The sequence below is a fragment of the Petaurus breviceps genome, unplaced genomic scaffold (genome assembly GCF_028583685.1).
Source record: "Petaurus breviceps papuanus isolate PSGF00001 unplaced genomic scaffold, PetGlider_PUasm1.0 90825, whole genome shotgun sequence".
Lineage (NCBI taxonomy): Eukaryota > Metazoa > Chordata > Mammalia > Diprotodontia > Petauridae > Petaurus > Petaurus breviceps.
Window position 1 is genome coordinate 17,824,080 of NW_027187353.1, and position 19,132 is coordinate 17,843,211.

Here is a 19,132-nt window from a genome sequence, read left to right on the forward strand (position 1 = left end):
TATTCCTATGGGTAAATGACTTCTTTACCTTTCCTGGACCTCAGATTCTTCATCTATAAAAACTAATCAGGGTCCAGATTCCTGGGATTCATGAACTTGGTTAGGAAAATATTATGATGCTGGTATTTAGTCTGTTTGGTTTCCTTCGCAATCCCATGTATGTTATTGGATGCTTTTATAAACATGATTTGGAGAAAGGTCCCCAAGGCTTCCCCAGACTGCCAGAGGTGGGGCACAAAATCCTCAACAAGGTTAAGGACCCCCTAGGTTAGAGGAGGGGGATAGCTACTTGGCACATTGGGTAAAGTGCTAGGCCTGGAGTCAGAAAGACCTGAATTCAAATCCAGCCTCAGACACTTACTAGCTGTGTGACCCTGGGCAAGTCCCTTAACCCTGTTTGCCTCAGTTTCCTCATCTGTAAAATGAACTGGAGAAGTAAAAGGCAAGCCACTCCAGTATCTCTGCCAAGAAACTCCCAAATGGGGTCATGAAGAGTCAGGCATGACTGAAATGACTGAACAGCAATAGGATGTTGTCCCAAAGTCCCTTGCAGGTCTGCATCAGCCTGAGCCTGTGAGTGTAGGCAGGTATTAAAAGGGAGGAAAGAGAGAACTGAGGTGGCCAGGGAAGGCTCCTTGGCAGAGGTGGGCTTCCTTCCGTTGCTCACAGCACATACTACCCCCCACCCTGCCCCCCGCTGACCCAGTAACCGCCTGACCTCCTCCTCCTCCTCTCAGGTATTTGACGGGGCTGTGATCATCTTATCTTTGGCCCCCATGGTAGCATCCACCGTTGCCAATGGTCCCAGCAGCCCATGGGATGCCATCAGCCTGATCATCACCTTGAGAATATGGAGAGTAAAGAGAATCATTGATGGTAAGCACGATTTCGCCAGCTAAGAAAGTGATTCGTCTGGGTGCGGGGGGACGTGCCCCACAGTGGTCAGTCCTCCAGCCAGCTGAAGACCTCAGCCTGGTCCCTATATGCATCCCCAGTCTGTCAGTCATTTAACAAGCATGGAGCATCCTGGCCGATGCTGGAGGAGACTCAGCGTTTAATAAGAAGTGTCCCCCACCCTTGGGAACTTGCAGACTGGGGCAGGGGAGGAGTCAAAAACACAGATTGTGGCAGGACTGGTATCATTACACAGTAGGCACTTTCTATGATGCACCTACTGTGTTCCAGACAGACAAAAGTCAATGATCGCCCCTGTTCTCAGAACACTTACGTTCTGTTTGGAGAGAACACATTCACGCAGATAAGACAGGGTCACCTGGGCAGCAGACGCAGCCGGGCCGGGGGTGGGGGGACGCGAGAAGATCCAGGCACTGGGAAGATAATTCTACATAGAGTTTAAAGGACTGGGCCTTGTCCTCATATGTCCACCAGCTGTGCACCGTTACTTCATCTCTCTGTGCCTCAGTTTCTCCACCTGTAAAATGAGGAGATTGGACCCCCAGACTTCTAAAGTCCCTCTGAACTCAAAATCTGTGTGTCTGTGAGCCAGTAACTGGAGGAATGCACGTTTTATTACCCTCATTTCACAAATGAAGAAATTGAGTCGGAGAGAGGCAGCTAAGGGGCGCCACAGTGCATGGAGTGCTGGTCCTGGAGTCAGGAAGACCTGAGTTCCAATGCAACCTCAGATACTCACTAGCTGCGTGACCCTGGGCAAGTCACTTAACCTGTTTGTATGTACCTCAGTTTCCTCAGTTATAAAATGGGGACAATAAGGATTGTTGTGAGGATCAAATGACCTAAGATTTGTAAATGCTTAGCACAGTGCCCAGCACATAGGAAATACCATATAAATGCTTATTCTTTTCCCCACATGCCCACAGCTAGTAAACATGAGAATTAAGGCTAACAATCAGGTCTCCCGGGGCTGGGTCCAGGACTCCGTCAGCTGCACTCCCCGGCCTCCCTGATGGCCCCTGACCTCTCTCAGTCAGACCGATAGAAAGACAGGCGAGGGAAGGCTAGGTGGCACAGTGAATAGAGCATCGATCCTGGAATCAGGAGGACCTGAATGCAAATCCAGCCTCAGATACTTAACACTTACTAACCATGTGACCTTGGGCAAGTCACTTAACCCCAATTGCCCTGCCTTCCCTCCAGAAAAAAAGGAAGGAAGGAAGAAAATGGGGTCTGGGAGCCAGGACTTTGTTTCCTGCATCTTCTATACCTGCTCTGCCCCATGGACCGTTTGACACTAATGGAAGGTAACAGCCCCTACTACTACTACTACTACTACTACTACTACTACTACTACTACTACTACTACTACTACTAGCATTTACATAAGCTTATAAAGAGCTTTTTTACATTTGTTAACTGTAGATGCTATTATTATCTCCATTCTACACACAGGGAAACTAAGGCACAGAGAGGTTTAAGTGGCTTGCCCAGAGTCACACAGCTAGTAAGAGTTAAGGGGAGAATTTGAACCCATGTCTCCCGAGTCTGTGCACAACTCTGGGCGGCATATAAGTTGCCATTGGAAAAGAGGGTTCCGACCATGGCAGACAACTCAGGTAGAGACCAACAGCTGAAGCTTTGAAAAGGACCCAACAGAGTTCCCAAGCCTGTTGGAGAGCCTCAGGTGAACAATCCAGTATTCCTAGATTGGGTCTAAGAATATGTTACCATTTTCACTAGGTTGCATCTCCTAGGAGCCCTTGGGTAGCCAACAACTTTTCCCTTGAAGAAGCAGGACCACGGGACACTAACTAAGCTGCTTTGCCCTTTGGTGTCTTCAAGCCGGATTTGACCCAAGCAGGACAAAGAGTCAAGCTCTCTGATGGCTCCAGTCTGAGCCAGGTCATCACTGCGTTCATCTCTTTTGTTTCAGCTTATGTCCTGCCAGTGAAGGTGGAGCTGGAGATGGTCATTCAGCAGTACGAGAAAGCCAAGGTCATCCAAGACGAGCAGCTAGAGAGGCTGACACAGATTTGCCAGGAGCAAGGGGTAATGTGCCCGGGGGTTTTTTTTAACTCTGACTGGGTCTTTGCTCAACAGCCCTGATTCTGCTAGGACTTAGAAGCCTAGGCTATTAGGGGCAAAGAAGGAGTCTTAGAACACAAACTGTCAGACCTTAGAACATAGAATGTCACCTTAGAACACAGAATGTCTCAGCTGGAAGGGACCTTAGAACTTAGAATATCACAGTTGGGAGGGACCTGAGAGAGGCATTAAAGAGCTGGCCCTGAAGTCAGAAAGACCCAGCTTCAAATGTTCTTCAGACCTGGACAAGTCACTCAACCTCTGTTTGCCGTTTTCTCATTTGCAAAATGAGAGACGTTTGGCTTAACCCCACCATTCCTCCCCGATCTAGAAATCTGTGACCCTATGACCTCAAAGATCATTAAATCTCATGTTCTTTCACAGATAAATAAATAGACCTTGGGGGAGGGGGTGGCTTTCCAGACAGTGGCCGACCTGAAGCTTGAAGAGTCCATTTTGTGACTCCCAGACCAGCCTTCTGTCTATTAGGCCAGCCTCTTTGTGCAGGCCAACTGAGTTCTCTAAATAGCAGCACAAAACTCCCCCTTACATTTGTCTGACAGACACCTAGCCTTCTCTAAAACAAAGAATCCACCAACCAATCAGGAGTTACCAAGCCCCTAATATTTGCCAGGAACTCGGTGGAAAACTCAAAAACAGATCCTGCTCACTAAAGTCCTCTAGTCCAGGGCAGGACATATGACATGAAGGAGAGGGCTGGGCTTGGTGGTCTCGCAGGTCCCTTCCTGCTCCAAGTCTCTCTCCAGGAGTCTATGAGTGACATTAATAACAATCCCTACAGGAGCTTTAAGGAAGGAGAGATCCCTGGAAAAGGCAGGATGGGCTGCAGGGAGGGCCAACAAAGCCTCAGGAAAGGGATAGGACTGGAGCTGGAGCTTGAAGTGAACTTTCAGGGCAGGGACCACATCCCCAACTCCATATCCCTGGTGCCCCCATCGATGCTCTTGTATTCTTACTTATCCCAAGGAAGGTCAGAAACATCCCTATCTCTGAACCAAGGATAAGAGACTGAAGCTGCTTAGCACATACATACACACTATACAGTCATAATGATAATATGATGATGATGGTGGTGGTGTGGTGGTAGTCATAGTGATGATGGTGATGGCAATGATGATGATGGTCATGGTGATGATGATGATGGTGGTGTGGTGGTAGTCATGGTGATGACGGTGATGGTGATGATGATGATGGTCATAGTGATGATGTATTTGGAGCTTTATATAATCTGTGACATACGAAATATTTGATCTTCACAACCATCCTGTAAAGTAGGTGCTACAATTGTCCCCATCTTACAGATAAGAAAAGTGGAGCACAGAAAAGTCAGATGACTTGCCCACGGTCACATAGAGAGTATTGGAGACCTGTTTCAAACTGAGATTTTCCTGACTCCACAAGGTGAGCCAGCATAATGTAAGGGGGCACATGGATGGATTCAAAGAAACAGGGTTCAAGTCTTGTCTGTTCTACATACTGCGTAACCTTGGGAAAGTCATTTTACTTCCCCTGTCCCAGTATCTTATACTTACTAGGTGCTCAATAAGTATTCCCTGAATGACTGAATCTCTTAGATATTCAAATCAGGTCTTCCAGCTAAAGAGACTGAAAGAACACAGGAAGGACAAGAGACTGTGTAGTCTGCAAAGAAATCCCTTTCTTAAAACAAACAGGTCACATCTTTGAAATAATTTCAAAACACCAGACTTTTTTTGGCTTAAAATAAATTTAAATAATTTTTAATTGGTGAAATTCCACCTTCTCTGACCCATGCACAAAAAAGAAAGAAAAACAAAGCCCTTGTAACAAGTCTGCCTAGTAAAGCAAAAACAAAGAAAACCAAAAAATACTCCCCCCACTGGCCATGTCCAAAACAAAAACACGTCTCCCAATCTGCACCCTGAATCCATCCCTCTGGCAGGAGGTAGATAGCAGGAAGGCATCATGAGTCCTCTGGAATCAATTAATTGGCCATTGTGTTGATCAAAGTGGCGACCACACCTTTTATGGGAGTTACTGGGACCCAGCAGAGGAAGACTTCAAGCCATAGTGAAGAAAAAAAGAGCAGGTGAATTTTAGGCACAGATTCAGAAGACCCAAGTTCAAATCCTGGAATGACCCCAGAAGTTGCTTCCTCTCTCTGGGTCTCGGTTCTCTTGTCTGTAAAAGGCCCAGCTTGGACTAGAGAAGACTCAGTCAGAACAAGACTTCTGACTCCAAAGTCTTACAAGCCTTAAAGGCCTCCTCTCAGCATCAAAGTGACCCGGAGAGGTCTCTGCTATTCCAGCAGAGCCAGGGGATTCACCCCTGAGGTCTAAGCCCCAGAAGATCATGAGTGTTTTCAGCCCCTAGAGCTCTCAGAGACAGCAGAGGGAGCCCCACACCGATGGAATCACAGCCCTCCCTCCAAAGCAGCCAAGGACAGATGGACGGATGCAGTACATCCCAGCAGCAAACAACGGTTCATAAATTTCCTCTGTCTTGATAGACCTTGAATTGGGGCCAAGCAGATGTCAGTCTGAGCTACCATTCAAAGGAAACGCCCTCATTTGCTGCCGTGAGCAGAGAGGAGACGCAGCCACAAATATTGCATCTTCCCTCCATAAATTAACAGCTTCATAATTCTGCAGGGAACAGGTTGTCAGCTTGAGTAAAGTCACATTAATGGCACAAATATCCATATGGCCAAGACAGGAGAATATCATCTCCCACCAAGTTCAAATATCCCAGATCCACATGCCTCCCCATGGCCCTATTTTCTTCTGGAACGATATAGGGAAAAGGACCCCAGACTCGAAGTCCTGAGACCTGTGTTCAAATTCTTGCTCTGCTATTTATGGCCGTGTGACCTTGAGCAAAGCCTGGCCCCTCTCTGAGGCTGAGTTTTCTCACATGCCAAAAATCATAGGGTCACAGAGATAGATCCAGAAGGGACCTCGGGGGTCATCTAATCTATATTTTACAAATGAGCAAACTGAGTCTCAATGAGGTAGAGTAACTTGTCCAAAGTCGTACAGATAAGTAAGCATTCCACTCCACTAAGGCCCCTTTTGGCTCTGGCACACAGGAATTCTATGGTTTTCAGCTGTGAGTACATGTTTCAAGCAAAGGTTAAATTGTACAGATTCTACTCAGGAAAGAGCCAATAAAGGAAGACAGGTTTTCCCTAAAGACCAACATCTGGAAAGGCAATGAAAGAAAGCAAACCATCCTGATTTAAAAAACACTCAAAGCCCAGCTCATCGCAGTGAAGACGGAGGAGAGAATTGGCAAGGATGCTTCTATATTAGCCTGCCTCTTTAGGGGGGCCTCAGAAAAAGTGGTGGTGTGGTAGTAACAGTAACAGTAATGGAGGAGAAAGAGGAGGAAGAGGAGAAGGAGAATAAGAGGAAGAGGAAGGAGGAAGAAGACAAAAAAGTAGAAGAAGAAGATGATGATGATGAAGAAGAGGAGGAGGAGGAGGGAAGGAAGGTAGAAAGGAAGAAAAAAGGAGGAAAGGAAGGAAGGAAGGAAGGAAAGAAGGAAGGAAGGAAGGAAGGAAGGAAGGAAGGAAGGAAGGAAGGAAGGAAGAAAAAAAGGAGGAAAAGAAGGAAGGAAGGAAGGAAGGAAGGAAGGAAGGAAGGAAGGAAGGAAGGAAGGAAGGAAGGAAGGAAGGAAGGAAGGAAGGAAGGAAGGAAAGGAGGGAGGAGGAAGAGGATTAGAATAAAGAACGCTGTGATTAGATGCTGCCATCCCAAATACTCATGATCTCCAGGCCACATGGAACAAAAAAATCTTCTAAGTAGAGAAAGGCACCTCTTCTCCTTGCCTGCTACTGGAGATGTCCCAAAGATGCTCTCAGGGAGTGTAAAAAAGATGAGTTTGCATCCTAAGACTTTTAGCCAACTGGAGAAGTCGCTGTGCTATCTGCCTGTGCAGCAGTCTCTCGAACACCAAGTATAAAATGTGACCACTTGGGCACGTTATGATGTAATGGAGATTGGTCTCTATGGGGGAGGTGGGGAGCACGCAGTTGAATTAAAAGGCCGTTGAGGTGCCTCCCAACTCTCAAACTCTGTTATCCTGTGATCCTCTGAGAGGAAGGTAGAGATTTATGCTGAGGTCATTTTTATCTGAAGTACATAGGAAAAGATAAGAACAAGACAAAAATAATTCTAAGCCAGCCCCCTCAAAGTGCCACCCATAGTCCCTGCCCTCTGGGGAAATGCTAGCCAGGGTCCTGTGGGGCAGGGCTCACAGCTGCAGTGTCTGAGAAGGCCAAGTCAGAAACCCAGAAATACTGTGGAATTGTGAGGCGGGCATGGGGGAGGCAAGAACCTCAGTGCAATACAATTGCTTCTAAGAGTCAAAGTCTAAAAGTCAGCCTCTGTCTGCCTCACTTTTTCTCATCTGTAAAATGGGGATGATAATAGCACCTATCTCCCAGGGTTGGTGTGATGATCAGATGAGATCAAATTTATTTTTTAATTGCTTAGCACAGTGTCTGGTATATCGTAGGTACTTAATTAATGCTTGTGACCCCCCCCCCCCGCACTCCAACCCCCACACCAATGAAATCATAGAGCTGGACCAACTAGTAACAGTAGTAATCCACTGAAGTCTTCCTGGTGTCATGGGAGGGGTCCCAGGGGGAGCCTGGTGGCCATGCCAGCGCAGCAGAACACCAAGGCTGGTTGGTCTCACCAAGCCAGAACGAGCTCAAGTCCAGGCCCAACGTCTGCCATGGGAGGTTTACACTAGCTAAGGGCTAAAAAGATTGGCTAACAGGGCACAGATTTCCTCCTCCAAGGTAACCCCCAAAGACAGTCTGCTGAGGCATGCTGGAAGGGTGATAGCCTCCGTGAGACAGCCTTCATGCCTTCCTAAATGCTTTCTACCCATTATACTACCTGTTTCTCAGGCTCACCTGGGAAGAAGGTTTGGAAAATGGTATTGTCCCTATTTTATAGAGGAGGAAACTAAAGTCCAAGTGCTCTCTCCATTACACTATCCTTCCTCGAACTGGAGAATCTTAGCACCATTTTTGCACACAAAATTAAGAAAAATAGTGCTTCTTTGTTCGGTGACGACAACAGCCCTGGCCTGGGAGGGAGTAAGTCCAGGGGAAGGGAAAGGATCCTATTTTTCAAGACTAGATTTTGGTTTAAGTGGTGTCTCCATTGAAATGCTTGCTCTGGGGAGTCACTTTCTATTTCCTCTTTCCTAATCACATCAGTCAATCAGTCAGCAAGTGTTTTATTGAATGCTGGTACTTTGCTCAATTCTAGGGATTATAGACAAAAGTGAAAGATCCTGCTCTCAAGGAGCTTATGTTCCCAATAAACATTCATTAAGCACCTACTGTATGGAGAGTATTCAGATGCTATTACTTGTGGAAAGTACCAGGGGACTGAAAAAGACTAAAAAGAGTTACTAGCCTCTGGCCACTGTCCCCAGGCTTCTGTGCCTGGTTTTTTGTTGGGGTTGAATTGTGTCGGACTCTTCTCGATCCCATTTGGGGTTTTCTTCGCAGAGTGCTGGTGTGATCTGCCATTTCTTTCTCCAGCTCATGCCCCCTCCAGATCTGAGGAGTAGGGGGAGAATGAGATCTATACTTTCTGGTGTCAAGGACAGAACCTCGGGTAATGTCCACATTGTGAGTACACAAGAAACTGGTGCAGGAGACAAAGATGGGGCAGTTAGGAAGGAAAGAGGAGAAACAGGAGAACATGACATCTGTGAAGCCAAGGGAGCAGAGGTATTGGCAAGAAGGTCAACAGCGTCGCATTCAGCCAAGCAGTCAAGGAAGGCGATAACTGAAAACTAGCCATTGGCAACGGAGAGGTTATTGGTGACTTTCAAGGGTAGGGATTTGATAGAATGGAAAGGGAAAGAGACTGTGGCTGGGGAGAACACAGAGGTGGGGGTGGGGTAGAGGTCGGGAGACTGCGTCTTATTAAGGAAAGAAATGTTAGCTAGATGGAGTCAAGGAAAAGGGAGTCCCAAGCATGCCCCCACACAACTCTCTAAGACCATAGTGGGTCGGTACTGGTCAGTACCCAGCAACTCCCTGCTCTGATGAAATGCTAGGTCCAGAGAAATAATAATAAAAATGACAATAGTAATGAAAATTGACATTTACATAGTGCCTGGTATACAGTTAGTGCTTAATAAATGCTTTCTGGCTGATTGACTTTAAGGTTTACAAAGTCTTTTCTGTATAGCATCTCCTTCGGGGCTTACCACAATCCCATCCAACTGGTGCTTTGAGGTTCTTAAGGAGAAAGGTTATAGGTGTCGTCCTGGGCAAATTTTGACCAAGGAGAATGAGCAGTGAAGCCAAGGCTGGAAAGAGATTGGTGTGTGTGTGTGTGCGTGTGAATGTTTATTGAAAACTGACCATGACAGGGACTGCTTTTGGCCTGTCTTGGTATCCCTAGAGCTTATCACAGCACCTGGCAGGTACTGGTCACTTTTAATAAATGCCTGTTGATTGACTGACTGTAAGACCCCTTTCTAGGAACTTTGGGGGATTCAAAGACGTGGAGGCTGTGTAAACACCCTTTGGGAATTTGTTGTTTAGCTAGAGAAACAAGACTCATATCCCCAAGGAGATAGGTAACAGTACAAGGACATATGTAAGGGGAGAATGAATATTACAGAGAAAAGCTGATAACAAAGAGGGTGAGTCACAGGGTCAGGAAAGAGAACGAAGTGGTGAGGGAAGAGGGTTATAGTGAGGCTTAGGAGGGCCACAGAGAACACATGTAAGTAGTGGGACAGCAAGTCAGAAATGTGGGATACTTGGGGCAGTTAGGTGGCACAATGGATAGAGCACTGGCCTTGAGTTCAAATTCAGCCTCAGACACTTAGAAGAAGAGAGAGAGAAAGAAAGAGAGAGAGAGAAAGAAAGAAAGAAAGAGAGAAAGAAAGAAAGAGAGAAAGAGAGAAAGAGAGAAAGAAAGAAAGAAAGAAAGAAAGAAAGAAAGAAAGAAAGAAAGAAAGAAAGAAAGAAAGAAAGAAAGAAAGAAAGAAAGAAAGAAAGAAAGGAAAGATACTCTTTAGAATGGTTGGGGCAAATAGGGTAGTGGACTAGTTTTCACGTCAGAAATTTGGGTTCAAATTCGAGTGCTGGTACAGATAGTGTGACCCAGGGAAAGTGACTTAACCTCTCTGACTCTCAGTTTCCTCATCTATAAAATGGAGACAATCATTCCCGTTTCACAAAGTTGCTTCTGAGACTCATCTGTAAAGGGCTTTGTAAACCTTCAGTCTCTCTGAGGACATGGTGTACAGATGGGAAGAATCAATGAGCAGCTGGACATGGGTGGGGAAGTCTCCCTGGGCCCCCTCCCCTCCCCTACAGCTGGGCGCTCCACCCTAAGAGCATGCTGATACCAGCAGAGGCAGCAGCCTCCATTGATCGTGCCTTGGGAGAGGAAGCATGATGTTGCAGTGGAGCAAGAGCCAGATTCTTGAATCCGGAGGTCACGCTTAACCTGTGCAGCCTTGGTTTGCTCTTCTGAAAATAAAGAGTGTGGACCAGACAGTCCCTTCCCAAGCCGAGCCGATGCTTCTTGGTGGTCCCTATGAGTGGCATAAAACACCAGGGCTGTGCCCGAGACACCGAGCGGAGCCATCGACCAGTGTGGCTGAGGATGGACGTGCTAAACTGAACCCCATAGGTCAGCAAATCCTATATTCCTGGGAATGCCCCTAAGACCGATCTTTTGGGTGAGGGGTTCAGAACTCACAGGACTAGAGGCGTAGTCAGCAAGAACAGGGTTGAATGTAAAAAAATTGTAGATTCTCCCCCGTGTGCCTAGCTGGTGCCAAGAATTGGGGGGATCTTGTGCCCGGTGGTTTACGTGAAACACAACCGGGGATTCCAGTGACGACATGAGTTAACATGAGCCGGCATTTGAAAAGGCAGCCAACAGCACTCACGTATCTCAGCATCCAAGATGAGACTGTGATAATCTTATCCTGTTCCTCAGAGCATACTTGGAACAAGGGAAGACAGACAGAGGCAGGGGATCTGTGTTCAAATCCCACCTCCGACACTTTTAACTCTTTGTGTGACCTTAGGTAAGCTATTGAAATTCCCTGCATGTCTCAGTTTCCTCATCTGTAAAATAAGGGGAGGGACTAAATGGCCTCTGAGATTCCTTCCAGCTCAGGCTCTATAACCCCATGAATAGTCATGAGAGACATAGACAGTTCTGGATGCCAGGTTTGGGGAAGGATATTGATCAGCCTGGCGCCTGTCCAGATGGGGGTGACTCAGAAATCAGACCATTGGAAAGACTGGGGAAAGCAAGGACAGCAAGGACCCGAGGCAGTAGAGGACACACGCCTTGTAAGTGACTCCTTTGGTCCATTTGTCAGGAAGGTATCCCATGGCCAGGGTTGGTCGAGGAGCCTGGAAAAGTAGTCTGGGTGTGGAGAAGAAAGGCAGGGAGATGGAGAGGTAGCTCCATCCTTGTGATGAGGGCTTGGAACTCTGGGGACTTAAGTCCCCTGAAATCAGTGGTTTTTACCCCAGATCAAAGGAGGCCTTCCTGGAGGCACATTCTGTAAAGCCGGACAGAAGACTAGCAGCTCCAGCTGCTGATGATTAGATCTAGTCTGTGGCTTCTCTGCCCTTCTGGGAGCAGGAGGGCTCAGGGGGGCCCCAAAAACAGGCTGCCCCCACATTAATGGGCTCCCAGAGCAGGGCTGGCAGGGCTGGTTGTGGGGGACATGCTTGCCAGGCACAGGCCAAATTGGATCTTCCCCCCAGGTCCTTTCTGAGTCTGAGAGTTGAGAATTCAGGAAGGTCAGAGCTGATGCTATCTTAGTTAAGCACAGCCGTTAAATGACCGTGACGTCTGCAGGGTCTCCTCATTGCCAGTTCACTTCAGCCGTGTTCCCATTTCCCCACCAAGCATCTCTCCCCTCCAGGCGAGCCCCTGACAGGGTGATGCAGTCCCAGCCCTCTGCTCTCTGGGTCTGAGAAAGGACTTAGATGGGGAGGGCCTCCATGAGAGCAGAGAGGGATTTCTGTCTTGTTTATCCCCAGGGTTTGGGGCCCTGTCTGGCACACAAAAATAAAAGATTTGCTGACCTGACTTCATCACGACGGGTGGGCAGAGCCCTAGATCTGAAGTGGGGAAGAATTCTGAGCTCCACAGCCTAGGCCCCCTTCCCCTCCTACCTCTGACAGAACAGCCTGGCATATAAAGCCGGGCTTGATGGGGGGAAGAGAAAGAGACCAACCAGGAACCTGGGGCCCAAGCCTAAGCAGGGTCAGCAGTGATAGCTACTCCTATCCATCCATCCTTTTAGCATTTACAAAGTGCTTTACACATATGATTCTACTTGATACTCGCAGCAAACTTGTGAGGTAGCAGATTTACAGGTAACATGATCCCGTTTTCAGATGAGGAAACTGAGGACCAGAGTGGGGACCTTATTTCCCCAAGGGAGAGCCTAATGAGAACAGCTCACATTTACAATGTATGTCAAGGTTTGCACGGTCCTTTCCGCACCGCCACCACCATGGACGAGTAGTGGTATACTCATTGACAGATGGGGAAACTGAGTCTCAGAGAGGCAACAAGGACCTGCTCCTGGACACATAACTGGTGACTGTCTGAGTCAGGTCTCCAGCTCAGGTCTCCTGACTTCAGGTCCAGTATTCCTTCTACGGTTCTGTGCCTCATCTCAAAACTGAAGCCAAATGATGCTTTTCATTCTTAATTCAGACTACTCCCCCCTTACACACTCTATGTTCTGGTCAGAGGGGATGAAAGGCTGCCCGCCTCCCCTGACCTCATCCTGCCTTTCTTCCTGCAGTCACACAGACTGAGGCCCTACATTTAGTGAGGGATGAGGCTCTGTTTGCTGGGGTCTGTCTTTAAACGGCTTACACTCTTCTAGGAGAATATAGCATATACTCGAGGAAATAGATATACAAATCCTACAAAAACACGTGACTCAAAGCATGTGCAAATCCCGCCTGAGATGCTTCCTAGCTCTATGGCTTTAGGCAAGTCTCAATGTCTGCCTCAGTTTCCTCATCTGTAAAATGGGGAGTAATTATAGCACTTACTTCCCAGGGCTCTTGTAAAGATAAACAAGACCATATTTATAAAGTGCTTCACAAGCCTAAGGAACCATATAAATGCTAGCTATGAATACTATTACTATTATTATTATTATTATTATTATTATTATTATTATTACAAAGTAATGTCACTAGGGAGAAATTGCTCATTCCTGGTGGGGACAGCAGTTGGGGAGGAGTTTGGAGAATCAGGAACGGATTCTGTTGTGCGGAACAGGACTCAAATTCGTTCCCTTCTCATCTCTGCCTCTGGAAGTCTTTCAAGTCCCTACTCAGCTGTCATTTTGTCCTTGAAGCTTTGTGAATTCTACCTCCCCGACTCCAGTTGAAAGAAATTTCTTCCTCCTTAGATTTTCCCAGCGCAACTTTTCTGGGTCTTCCCATTATCTCTTAGACATTGTGCGTTTGTAATGGGGGTCTGGTACACAGGCGGACCCCAGTGGCTAGCTAAAATGGAGTCTCCATTTGGAGCGTCCAGTTCCAAGCCAACTGGAGGCAGCTCCATTCATAATATTCTTGATCTAGAGTTAGAGGGGATTTCCGGGGCCTTCTAGACCAACACCCTCATTTTACAAAGGAGGAAAATGAGACCTAAGAAGGTGAAATGACTTACCTTATGTCAAACAAGGCGATCTTTGTCAGAGGGGGGAATTTGAACTCAGCTCCTCTCAGTACAGAATCAGTGCTCCTTCCTCTGCCCCACATTGTCTCAAAGATAGAAGGTTCTTCAGAGACCATCTAGTCCAACGCTTTCATTTCACATTACACTTATTTGTGGGCATATTCTATTCCCCACCCCCTTAAACTGTAAGTTCCATAAGTTAGGGACTGCTCCATAATCTTTCTTTTTTGCATCCCCCCCCCCCCACCAACCAGCCTAGGGACTTGCACACAGTAGGTGCTTAACAAATATTGGTGAAGTTGATTTGAATTCATTGGCCTGATTATTAGAACTCTCAACTAGGGAAAGTCAAGTTTTTTAACTTGGGGAATGATTTGTAAAACAGCCGATAGCTTTAATGACGTGCCTCTTTAGCTGATAAAATTAGCTATCAGAGGAATAACTTATGCTATCCTTTTGCAATAATTTAAATTTATATCCAACTCCCAGTCATCTTCCTAGTGCATGGAAAGTGGCCAAGGTCAGCCTCTACTTCACCCTGCTTGTAAATCATTAGTTTGCAACTATCCCTTGATTTTTTTATTGTTCCCAACAATGGCGAATCTAATGGAAATAAACATTGGGTGACTGCCCAATGGAGATGAATTTTCAGGCTGGATCGTCTGTGTAGACGGCACTAAGAGGAGGGAGCAGAACTGACGGCTTCTCCATTAGATGAGATGAAGCATCTTGCCAAAGTGTCCATCGATCCATCCAAGGCCACGTCAATTACACTCCCCAGCCGGCCCATTAAGGAGAAGTGCTCAGTGCATTTATCTCCTCCTCGCGGGGCTCCTCATATGCATGTAGTCCGGCTCGCGCCAGGACGGATGGCACCTCCATTCACTCTGGTAATGCACGAGGGGGGCCTCCCTGTGGATCCATAGTGGTCCCTGTCATTCTCTCTGTTTATAAATAATTGGCTAATGGATTGCATTAAGTGGAGCTATGGCTGCTCGTTCATTCTTCCCAAGTCTGCCGTTTGGGGGTGGTTTCTTTGTTGTTTTCCAATAGTCCAGTTTGCCAACATCAGATTTGTTGCGATCCATGTCCAAAGTGTCCACAGGTTTTCCCCTCCTCTGTTCCTCGCCCAGCAGAGCTGAGCGAAATCCTTTTTCCTCTCAAAAATCAGGCACATTCGCATTATTATAATGACAATAACTAACATTGATGTAGTGATGACAATGCACCAGTCGTGATACTAAGTGTTTTACAATCATTATCTCATTTGATCCCTCACAGCAGCCCTATGAGGCAGGGCTATTACCATCCGAATTTCATAGATAAGGAAACTGAGACAAGCAGAGGTTAAGTGACTATAGATAGCACCAACAATGCAGATCAGCGACTAGTTTCTAACTTTCTTGGCCCTGGAGAGTTGCCAGAGACATCTCTGAAAGGTTAAGTGACTCCCCCAGGGCCCCACAGCCAGCATGTAAGAGGTGGAACTGGAACCCAGGCCACCCCAACTCCACCGACAGCTCTGTGTCTGCTGGTCATAGTTCCTCTCTATGCCTGGTAACATCACTTGGCATTAAATGGTGCTTTGTGATTGATTACAAGATCCTTCCCATTTGATCTTTATAAGCCACCGAGAGCCAGAAGGAGCAAAGAGTATGTCCATTTTGCAGATGAAAAAACTGATACTCACACCCAGATAAGGACTCCAACCCAGGTTTCCTGACTCGTGGTTCAGGCCCTTTCCCCCTCTCTACAGCACTGCCTGTTCCAGTTGGTCTGGGGGAAACCAGTCAGTCAGTTCAACCAGCATGTATTTGCCAGGCACTCTGCTAGGACAGAATGGAGGGATACTCAGGGAATCTTACAAATCGTCCTCTCTGCATCCTATCTCCCACTATAATCCATGCCCTGTTCAGATCTCCACTGAAAGACAGTGTGGCCTAGTAGAGAGAGGATTGGTCTATTGTATACGGGATAGACCTGGGTTCAAATCCCCCATTGCAACTCTGGGCAAGTCTCTTAACCTTTACAGGGCCTGCTTCCCCATCTGCAAAATGTTGATGTTAATGATAACAGGGCCTACCTCCCAGGGCAGATGGGAGCTCAAACATGATAACATCTGTAAAGGTCTTTACACACGGGAGCTACGATTGTTATTCTGGCTGAAAATAAGATAGGACAAAAGGAACCATTGAGGCAGAGGACAGAAAGAGAAGGAGAAGGGCATGAGCATAGGGTCCAGCACAGACAACCACAGAATATTACAGCTGGAAAAGAAAGGAAGGGACAGACGGGGGAAAGACATGCCTATGGAAGGATGGATGGATAGATAAATACATACATACATACATACATACATACATAGGAGAGAGAAATGGAAAAGGGGAGAGAGAAAGAAAGAGGGAAGAGAGAGAAAGAAAGAGGGAGAGAGAAGAGAGAAAGGAAGAAAGAAAAGGAGTGAGGAGAAGAGAGGAAAGAGAAAATAAGAGAGGAGAGAAAAGAGGGTGAAGAAAACTTATTAATCACTTACTGTGTGCCAGACACCATGCCAAGCAAGCACTGAAGATATACATACACACACTCATACGAACGTGTGTATACATGTGCATCTGTATACCTATAAAAGCCAGCAAGACACAACCCCTGCCCTCAAGGAGCCTGCATTCTCATGGAAGAAGACCACACATAAAGGGGAGATGGAAGGAGTGGGAAGAGCCCTGGGGATGGCGAGGAGGCTGCAGGAAGTGCTTTGCAGGCTCCGTCCTGGAGGAGGCAGGAGGCTCACGGGATGGGGGAAGAGAGTCAGGTATGAGGGGGAGATGGTCAGAGGGCAAAGCTCTGGCCAGGTCTCCCTATTCCAAGTCCTGAGTTCTTTCCAGCCTGCACTGTAACGTCCTTGGCAGTACACCGGGCATCCTGGGGGATACAAGACAAGAAATCATAACAGTATTTACCTAAATGCTTCAAGGATCCACAATTTCATCCCACTTGGGATGACTATTGATTCATAGGCTCCCGGACGTAGAGCCGGAAGGGACGGCACACCCTAATTCTAGCGCCTCCTGCGCCCGAGGTCACACAGCCCACCACAATATGAATTCACCACCAACTCTGAGCCTCCGCCTCACGCCGGGATTACAACGTAGTACCTTCCCCCGTCTCAGTTTGGAAAGAAGTGTCCCTGGGTCTGTCCTCCTCAGGCCTGGGAGAAGGGAAAGGTCTCTTAGCAATGCGTGGGCTTACAAAAAGTCACACTTTTAAAAGTCCTTCAGAGGACCCCGCCCTGTGTGTTCTGCCCTGGCTAAATGCCTCCTTTCCTCCTTCCGAGTCTTGGTTCTAGGTCAGGCTCCCCCGTTAGCAATCCCATGAAGTTTTGTGACTTACCTACATTCATATTCTTTACCTTTTTTTTTTTGGTCCAGAACCCCTCTGCCACACCCTTTTTCAGGATAATGTTTTTAAATGCATTAAAAAAATACATAGGATTACAAAGGAAACCAATTATGTTGAAACACAGTAATAAAAACTTTTTCCTTAATAGCACAACCCAGATCTAATGAATGTTTTGAGGGGCGGTGTAGAATAGTGGCTAGGGAAGGAGACTTCAATTAAAAAGATTCGGGTTCCAGTCCTGCCTCTGGCACATACTGGCCGTGATAGCCCTGGACAGGTGCCTGCCTGTCTGTGCCCTGGATAAGTCTCTAAGGTCACAAATTACAAAGGACTCGCCTGTGTGCATCACTGGAAGGAGTTTCAACACTGGGATTTCCCAACACTGATGAAATAAGTGCAGAACTTGCAACCCTCCTCTCCCCCAGCCCCATCTTTCTGAAGAGAGAAAGCTTTCCGAGATCTCTGTATCCAAGACTCCTTGCCCACCCGTCCCCTGAAATACAAGCATGTTTCTCCAAGTCACAGACCATAGACCTTGAGCTAGGTGGGTTCTCCCCAGCACTGGTCCAATTCCAGAGATGCATGGTTAGTGACTCATCCATCTGTCAGAGTGACACGGTGGGTTTTGAATCCAGACCCTCAGCCACCAAAGCCTGTCCTCTTGCTGACGTTCGGTGCTCCCACTGCGGTCTGACATTGGATTTCAGAAACAGTGAAGGTCCCGGCTCAGGAGAAGAATGAAGTCAGTCAGGAGAGACCCGAGAACAAATTCCACCTCGGACACTTACCTTCTGAGAGCAGTCTCCTCAACTAGTAAATGGAATGAATAATATATCTGGTCAGCGCATGGCACAGAGAGAGAGCTCGGACATCAGAACCAGGAAGATCTGGGTCAGGTTCTACTTTGGACATCCAGCAGCATTGTGTAACCCCAGGCAAATGTTAGGTCAATCAGGTAGCATTCATTAAAGGCCCATTGGGTGCTTGGTGATACAGCCAGAACACCCTTCCTGGAGTCTGGAAGATCTGAGTTCAAATCCAACCTCAACTGTGTGACCACCCTGTTTGCATCAGTTTCCTCATCTGTAAAATGAGCTGGAGAAGGAAATGACCTTCCAGTATCTCTGCCAAGAAAACCCCAAATGGGGTCATGACACTCAGACTGAAAATGACTGAATAACAACCAACCAAAGGCATATCTGTGCCCACAGGGAGCTCCCAGCCTAACAAGGGAGATGAGATGCTCGGCTTTGGACAAACCAGATTTAGCAGAGCTGCTCTGGGGCCAGAGGGAAGACACTAAGATTTAACAGGCCTGGGGAAGGCTCCTGGGGGCCTGCCAACCCTTAGGACTCTTCCCTTGTGCAAGAGGGGCTGATCTACCTCAGCAGAGGGGGCTTCCTTCCTGGGACCCCTTTGCACGGATGAAATCATCCATCAAAACCAAATGAATAATCATATAGTAATTATAATGCCTGTACGGCTTAGCTCCTTGAGTCATTGGGAAGCTCCAATGAGATGGTCTTACAAATGTTAGAGGAACAGAGGCTGGATCTGGGATTTCATTGATGGAAGGAAATGCCTTCTGCAAACAGGGGCCAGCTGCCACTGTGCTTCAGTCTCAAGTGGTCTGGAGCACCCAGGGGGTGTCAGGTGCGGGGCTTGTGAGCTCAGGCATCCCGGCTTGGAGGCTGGCTCTCCAGCCCCTGCCTTGAAAACACAATATAGGTCTGAGTGATTCTTCTGGTCATGGACACTGGAGCTCAGCCATGGCTGAGGAGAAATGGAGGGATTTTGAGTATACCTTTGGAGATCTGTGTGTGTGTGTGTGTGCATGGCATGGGGGGCATGTATGTGTGTAAATGGTGTGCGTATGCCATGTGTGTGGTGTGTGTGTGCATGTGTGTAGTGTGGGGAGTGTGTGTATGTGTGTGTATGGGGAGTGTGTGTGTATGGTGTGCATGTCTGTGTATGGTGTGAGTGTGTGTGTGTATGGTGAAGGGGGG

General features: G+C 47.3%; 1 protein-coding gene across 1 annotated transcript in view; it reads left to right on the top strand.

Moving 5' to 3' along the window:
- The window catches only part of TMEM266 (transmembrane protein 266), a 98,487-nt gene that overhangs the window by 53,757 nt on the left and 25,598 nt on the right, over nucleotides 1-19,132 (top strand). The window contains exons 7-8 of the mRNA XM_069071552.1: nucleotides 738-876; nucleotides 2,852-2,967. Of these exons, the coding sequence (XP_068927653.1) occupies nucleotides 738-876; nucleotides 2,852-2,967 (255 nt within the window). The remainder of the gene's footprint in view (nucleotides 1-737; nucleotides 877-2,851; nucleotides 2,968-19,132) is intronic.